The 7,931-nt window shown below is 29.1% G+C and overlaps 1 protein-coding gene across 3 annotated transcripts; it reads right to left on the bottom strand.

Moving 5' to 3' along the window:
* Positions 1-1,720: 1,720 nt before the first annotated feature.
* LOC108474682 (uncharacterized) lies at positions 1,721-4,380 on the bottom strand. Of its 3 annotated transcripts, none has more exons than XM_053025900.1 (3): positions 4,011-4,380; positions 2,918-3,826; positions 1,721-2,432 (listed from the first exon to the last, which is right to left on the bottom strand). In XM_053025900.1, exons 2-3 carry the CDS (start codon positions 2,981-2,983, stop codon positions 1,881-1,883), a joined length of 618 nt encoding a protein of 205 aa, XP_052881860.1. In that variant the 5' UTR covers positions 2,984-3,826; positions 4,011-4,380; the 3' UTR covers positions 1,721-1,880. The 3 variants fall into 3 exon arrangements, with proteins under 3 accessions (XP_052881860.1, XP_017632168.1, XP_017632166.1); XM_017776679.2 differs by having other exon boundaries at positions 2,918-2,990; positions 4,011-4,378; XM_017776677.2 differs by having other exon boundaries at positions 2,918-2,985; positions 4,011-4,372.
* Positions 4,381-7,931: the final 3,551 nt, after the last annotated feature.

Here is a 7,931-nt window from a genome sequence, read left to right as displayed (position 1 = left end):
ATTTTAAAGTCATATATTAACTATGAAAAGAATATATGAAAATAACAAATATGTAGTTTTATTTCACCAAAGGATTTGAGGCCTCTTTACAATAATTTACTTAGTGAAAAAACATGATAATAACAATAAAATAATCACTTTTTTAAGTATCGTTACTTGAGCCTTGAGATATTATTACCTCAAAACCAAATATCAATACTTAACCATTCCAAAACCTTAATTAGTTGTAGATTTGAAATGTACCAAAACCCAACTTGGGTACTCAAACCTCGCTACAACCTCTAAGTCACTCTAAACACAAGTCTATACCTTTCTTCCAAGACACCTTAAATCAATTGCTCATCTTTCATAAGATGTAATTCAACTAGAAAGACACTCATTTAACAACATGGATCATAAGTTAAAAGATATCCAACAACTAAACTTAAACACATCAATCTAACCAACGTTATAGGTTCTCTTAAGCCAAAGCTCACCAAAACTATAAGAAGCATAAGACCCTTAACTATAAGGCAATATACACACTCTTTACAAAGTTAGAAGTATTTAAGATATAATAGTTCTTTTTAGAAGCAAAGATACAATAGCTAAGTACATCAACTTGGGACAGTTAGTGCATAACCAAAAGTAGTATATACAAGAGGCTCGAGAGTGACTTTACAAGCAAAAGATCCATGGCCGCCTTCACCATCAATCTACAACCTATGTGAGGAAAAACAAAGTTCCAGGCAAATTGAATTACTTAGTGGTGCTCTAAACTAAAAATTCAATTTACCAAATTAATATCTTTAGAAAGAGTATTTAGTCACATAGCCATTCTTATTATCAATTCACTCATTCTATTACATACAAATTTAGACTAAATTATTCCACTTGTCATTCATTAAGCCATCTTTCATAAGTACCATATTTAATAAGTTATTAGCCTTTAGAATCGAATTTTAATTAATATTATGGCACATAATATCGACTATATTACAAATTGATCCATTGCCAAAACTTATCGATTTAACCTTCCACAAGTATCGGCATCTTGCCAAGTTTTCAACCACTAATATATTAATTCTTTTTTCTTATTGCCAAGATAAGATAGAGTCCTCTTTTTAGCCATTGAATTAAATTTTCTTAAAGATTGTTATCCATCGGTTTCATTTCTCAAATTTGCTATTGTTTTTCTCTCTCTCATCTCACCCAAAATAGTCAAACAAAACCAAAATGATTTCTTTGCTTAGGCCCCCTCACTACACCGATTGTCTCTTGCATGGAGAAAGAAATTTGGGTTTCCATTGCTTAAGACACCTAGAACAAACACTTGCAATGCCAATTTCTCATTCTATATAACTTTGTTGAATTTGTTATTCATATGGTTAAAGAGCCACTTTGTCACCGTTCACCAACCTTGGAAAAGAAATGGTCAAATTGCTATTCTTTGCCAAGCTCAAGTCCCTTAACTAAAAGGTGCAATTATTCTTCAAGTCCTTAGCTCATAACAATCATATAATACACATCCTCCAACTCTAAGGTTTAATTTCCTTACAAGGCCTTCTACTTTGAGCAATTAAAATGTTAGATAATTGTCCCTACGGGTCCTCTACTTATTTAAACACGATTCTACCATACTTTTACACCAGATATACCCCATCATACTCTGTTTTGATCAGATTAAGAAATGATACTTATAGGGAATTTAGTAAATAGAATTCCATACTTTTACGATCACTTGTACCCAAACATAAGATTAGGGTAATAGATATCAAGAGGCAAAAGGTAGCTTAGACTACATTCAATTATTGAAGAATCACATGAAGCTTAAAAATTAACACCACCACATCTATATGCTCCCTTCGTATGAAAAATATATATATTCAATTTTAAGAAGGCTAGAACCTCACCCAGCATCGAGTACATTGCGCCATACAATCTCCCTTACAATCCACATTGTAACCCAACACTTTGGGATTCCTAAGAAGAAGATTTTTAAGAGATTTACCTTTTATTCCCCAATCCTTTTCCAGTATCTGTACATTTGTTCTCAACTCGTGTTCGATATCACATCCAAGAACTTCAGGAAATTTCTTCAGCAATTTGCGCAGATCATCGTCTGACAGACCTAGGCTTCTCAGGTATTCTAATATTTCATTAACAATTTCGAACCTCGGTTCTTCCTTCTTGCGTTCTTCACCCCAATACGGGGAGTGGACGTGCCCGAATGCCTTTCCAAGTATCTTGTCTTCCTCCTCATCGGTGAAACCAAATGCCGACAACGCTTGCCTGCATGCTTCCCGTGTCTTTCCCTCTGTGTTTACATTTATTGCCCATTTATGAGGAGAAAAATGGGAGCTACCAACTCTCCCTATCACTGTCTGTGGGAGCCTACTCGAGAGGGTTACACTGAATGGTACAATATTTGGTGCAGATGTTGCAACATCAGGCTGCATCAAGAATTCATGGAAATAAACAAAACCAAGATTTGAATTAAACTTCCAAATGTTGTATACCTATTAGGTTATATGTACAAATCACACATACAAAACTTCACATTGTTCTAATTATCAAAATGAATTAGCTATTGTGTCATCTCTTAATTCTAACTTGATCTTATTTTCATCTTTGTTTCGAATGGTGGCAAATCGAGCAACCTAAACAACTCTTCTTACTGGGATAGTGGACCTTTTATCATTTTAAAGAGATTAAAGCATCGATATATTGTTTCTATCACATGCTATTGACATATAAGTTATTGTTGCTACTTAAGAAACACCACTAACATGGAAACCTGAATAAAGCAGAACAGATTTTTCATAAGTTTTATAATGTACTCTTTGCCTAGAGGGCCAACAATAATAAAAATGAAAAGCATCCATGATACACTATGTCTCATACTTCTAGGATGAGATGTGAGATTGATGAAACTTACAACACAGAAACAAGAAGTCGCAGAATCCAATGTCATCAAAGACGAAGCTAACGATTTTCCCAGCATCCCTGCACTATCAGAGAAATGAGAACTACTATGAAACAAAATAGCCAACAAAGTCGGAACAATTTAGAGAGAAGGGTCATACTCAAAATCATACCAATACTGCTAAATTATGCACAAGAATGTCACGAGATATGCAATTAGCACTATGATATCTTACATATTATATCCAATTAGGTTCAGAAAAACCCAGCGAACTCAAAACAGCTAGATCTCCATTTAACTAAAACCACAAAATACCTCAAGTGATATAAAGTCGTTGTACATTCAGATTATGTATTTAGTAATCTAATTTTTCTGGCTACATCATATTAAGTTTCATAGAGTTCAATTTAGGCTGCCTTAAAACCACTAGGTTTAGAAGTACAGCAGGAAGGAAGAACAAGCAATTGAATACACTACTTTGACTGTATAGTAACTAAAATTATCCTACTGATAGAACTTTTTGTTATAAGTTAGCATCCAGGGATTCTTTCATGTTAAATTGTACTAAAGAACAACTGAAATAGACAGTCCACCAGAAAAAGGTCAAAATTCCAAACTGCTAGGTAAGCCATGGAAGATACTTCAATTCATTTTGAAGCACTTTAAGCAATAGAATTTCCATTGTATTCTTTAACAAGAAGCTCCATGATAATTAGGAACGAAAATCACTCTAAGAACTTAGTATTTAGAAGGCATTGGTTTAGAAATGATAACCAGTATGGAAGACAATCCCACAATTTTTCACCGTTGTTTTGAAATTGCAGCTGGAAAGCATATAAATCCAATATTTAGGAGCCCCCACATGCACCCTTATGTAAACCTACTTACAAAAAATAAATTGGCCCTTGGAGGATTGATTACCTAAAAATGCAACAATAATAAGGGTTAAAATGCCTATTATTTGAAACCCTTTACTTTGATTATCAATCTCTTGAACCTGGAATGTGAAATTAAGCAAACCCCAAACCCTATCCTAATACAAGATTGGGAATTTTAGTGTTTTTTTTTTTTAACAAAAAAACATGGATGAGAATAGGAAAATTACCTGAAGGAGAGAGTGTTGAAGGTGTTGAATGGAGAAGAAATGAGGTTTGGTTAGGTCAGAAAGGAAGGGTAAGGGAAGACCCCACCCCAAACATGAGAACCACAGATCCATTCCTAGGTGACTGCTTTGCCTTGTAAATATCCTTTGATGATAGCCAGTAGCCAACTCCTCAAGTCAAGTGGCTGACTTTTGGATTCCCTTTGTTTACAAGTAGCTGTTTGTGTGATATCTTGGGCTTGCACTGATAAGCAAGGCCTAACCATCTTGTAAATTACAGGCGTATAAATATAGATTTTTGAAGAAACATGGTTCATACGTTTTCTTTTTATTTCTTTGTTCTTTTTATCTTTATTTCATTACATAGCACAACTGTGAAAGCATTAAATCTCAACTAGCTTTTAAGTATTGTGTATGGTGGGAAGGATTATGAAGCAAATCAAATGCAGTACAAAAGTCGCACTATACACCACCATTTAACGTGAAGGATCAGTTCCTTATCAATCATCAATAATTATTGGTGCTATGGTGTAAAGACTTAATGTATTTTTGACAATCTATGTCCACCGTAGCTCTAATTTAATAATAATAATAAAAAGCTTTGATAAATATTTTTATTATATATATTTGAGTCCAAGTTAATCTCATAGCCTTACATTAATTTTGTTTTAATTTACACATCTAATTTTTATATTAAATTTGCTTGAGTATTATCTACATATTATTGTAACCTCTTTCTAGTGACTTCCAATTAATTTGCTTTGATTATTTAAATAGATTTAGTAATAGTAATTAATTTAAAATTGGTTTCTTTGTATGTTGAAAATTTTATTTTTATATGGTAAATAATAAGTAAATATTTTGTTCAACTACTTAATTTGTTTCTATTTATTTGAAACCTTAACCATATTTGTAGAATCAATTTAGCATGTTATATTATTTTGATTTAATGACAAATTTGGTCATTAACGTTTATCGTTTTATCAAAATGGTTCTAATTTTATTTTTGAGCTTTTTTGGCCTTTTAACTTTTGTACTTTTTTTGACAAAATATATAAACGTTAGTAGTCAAATTTATTATTAAATCTATTAATTTTAAAAATACATCATTGCATATATTAAACAATGAATAGTTTTAAGTATTTCATCAAAAAATAAATATAATAAATTAATGTTAAAAAAATATTTTTGTTATTGTTGTCAAATTCAAAATATAAATGTATTAATTATTCTTTTATTATATTTACATTGATCTACTTATCTTTAAGCATACATATATGTTATTTATGTCCTCCTCTGGTAGTAAAATCAAATTGATTTCATGCTTATTTATGGAGTAAAGCTATTAATGAAATTTTATTTGTCATAATAGAAATGTTATATTCCTTACATGCAACAACATATTATAATCATCAAAAGGAGTGTCAAAATAATTTTTCTCACCACTATAAGTGGAAAAATATAAATAAGAGAAGAACAATAATTTTTAACAGTGAAGATAACTTATGTTATTGATGCGGTATGAAAGACTATTTGGTTACATATTTGTCGTACACCTAAACATTAAGTATGAATTGTATCATTTTGTGGATTGTGACACTAATTAATTAATTAATGGATTTCAACTAGTAATAATTCTTTTCATAATTAGGAGTGGAGATATAAAATATAAAAATTAGTAGTTAAAATTAACATTTAGGATATCTAGCTAATCATAACTAATATAACTCAAACATGAATGTAAAACATATCTTTCAATCATACTAGATTTGGTTACACATACGATATAAGTGAAACAAAAATATAATATTAAAATTATATTTCTAAAAATAAATAATTGAGTTATATATAGATGAAATGTTATAATGTTTATAATTAAAAGTTATTAGGCTTATGTCAATCCTTAGACATTATTCTATTTAAACATTTAATATATTATATATTCATATAAAATTTTTTATTAAAAAATAAGTTTTAAGTAATTTCTTAATTGAATTTGTATTTAATTAATTTATGACAACAATTTAATAAAATACTTATATAAGTATAGACAAAAATATAAAAATAATAAATATATTAATTTTAAATTTATATTTATATTTTTGGTATAATAACTTATTTAACCATTTAACTTTAAAAAAAGTCATTTTAGTTCTTCATTTTATTTTTAGCCCTTTTAGTTCTTGAATTTGCATTGTTTATCAAATTATCCCAAATGGATGGAAGAGTTAACGTTTATTAACTTTATTGATGTGGAATTCACGTGTATACCACATCAATAATTAATGATTTTTAAAAAATTAAAAATATTTTTATACTTTTAAAATAATTTTTAATTTTTAAAATAATTTTTGATTTTTATAAAAATTAATTAATTTTTGATGTGGCATTCACGTGTATGTCATATCAACTAAGTTAATAATTGTTACATTTTAATCTATTTTGAGGTAATTTGATAAAAAACGTAAATATAAGAACTAAAAGAAACGAAAAATTAAATAAATAATTAAAATTTTGAAATTTCTGCAGCATATATAATTTAATGAACCGAAAAGATAAGAAGAAAAGGAGAAAAATAGATAGAAAGCAAGAAGGAAGAATATATGTTATAAATATATATTATATGTGTTAGTTTTAATGCAAAGAATCAATGATTTAATGAAGAGTTAAATAGGTAGGAGGTGGACAAAGCTATTTTGATGATTTATTAATCTATTTTGGGAGTTTCTCTTCAGTGTTATAATGTTGGATACATTTCATCAAACCAACCAAAATTATGGACATGTCACCACCCATGACATCATATCATTTTTCCTTTTTATACAAAATGACGTTGTAGGGGTTGATATTTGAAGTATAAATTTATTAAATATTATTAATTAGGTATTTTTATATGGACAATATGTTTATTAAAAATAGTGGTCACAATCAAATTAATTATTGTAATTATAAAATAAAATCACGATAAAAACTGTAGACGTCTGATATTGTTATTGCACCTTGAAGATTCTTCCTTCTATTTTTTTTTCTTTTCTTGTTGTACGTAAATGGTTAGTGTTAATGTACCTAAATGAAAATTTTATTTAATACGTATCAATTATCATGTGTATATATATATTATTATATTATATTATATTATAAGGTTTTAGTTTTAAGTGACATGAAGAGTTAATTATTAATACGTGACATATTTATTGTGATGATAGGTGATAATTGTGCTATTTATTTCTATTTTTATTATTTTAAATAATATTTTGGGTTGTGGATAAATTATAAAGTTAAAGGTTAACACACTACTAGATAATTGTGAATATACAACAAATTTGTAGATAAGAGCTGCCATATAATGGGTGGGCGAACCACTAGTGTTGCAGGTTAATACGTTGCCAGATGGTTGTGAATACACAACATAAATGTAGTTGAAATTTGCCAGAAAATATGTGGATAAACCACTATAGTTGTAGATTATTAATCTGCCAGAACTTCCTCCTTTTCAAAGCGTCCCACCCTATGTAATGTAGTATGACATACTTATAACAGATCAAAACAGAAGTGAATAATATGCTTATAGTAGACTAATGACAGCAATAACATGTCCCTAACTAATCATTATAGTAGCATATGACATACTTATCGTAGTTTCGATTTAATGGTATCATAAGACATGCTGTATGTACATTCACAAATTCAAATACAATAGATATAAATATTACTCACATATCATGCCTATACATATAAAAATAATAATTCAATCATTCGGACCATGGATTGTAACATTAATCATATTATTAGGGACTTAGTTGAATAAAGTAAAATATTAATACAGTTCAAGAATCATTCAGCGACTAATCTACATAAAATATAAAATTTTGGGAAAAAACTATAAAACTTGTGAAACAAGGGACACACGATTGTGTGGAAAGC

Source organism: Gossypium arboreum, chromosome 3, assembly GCF_025698485.1.
Source record: "Gossypium arboreum isolate Shixiya-1 chromosome 3, ASM2569848v2, whole genome shotgun sequence".
NCBI lineage: Eukaryota > Viridiplantae > Streptophyta > Magnoliopsida > Malvales > Malvaceae > Gossypium > Gossypium arboreum.
Note: the sequence above shows the minus strand (reverse complement) of the source record. Positions and strands in the feature narration are given on the sequence as shown.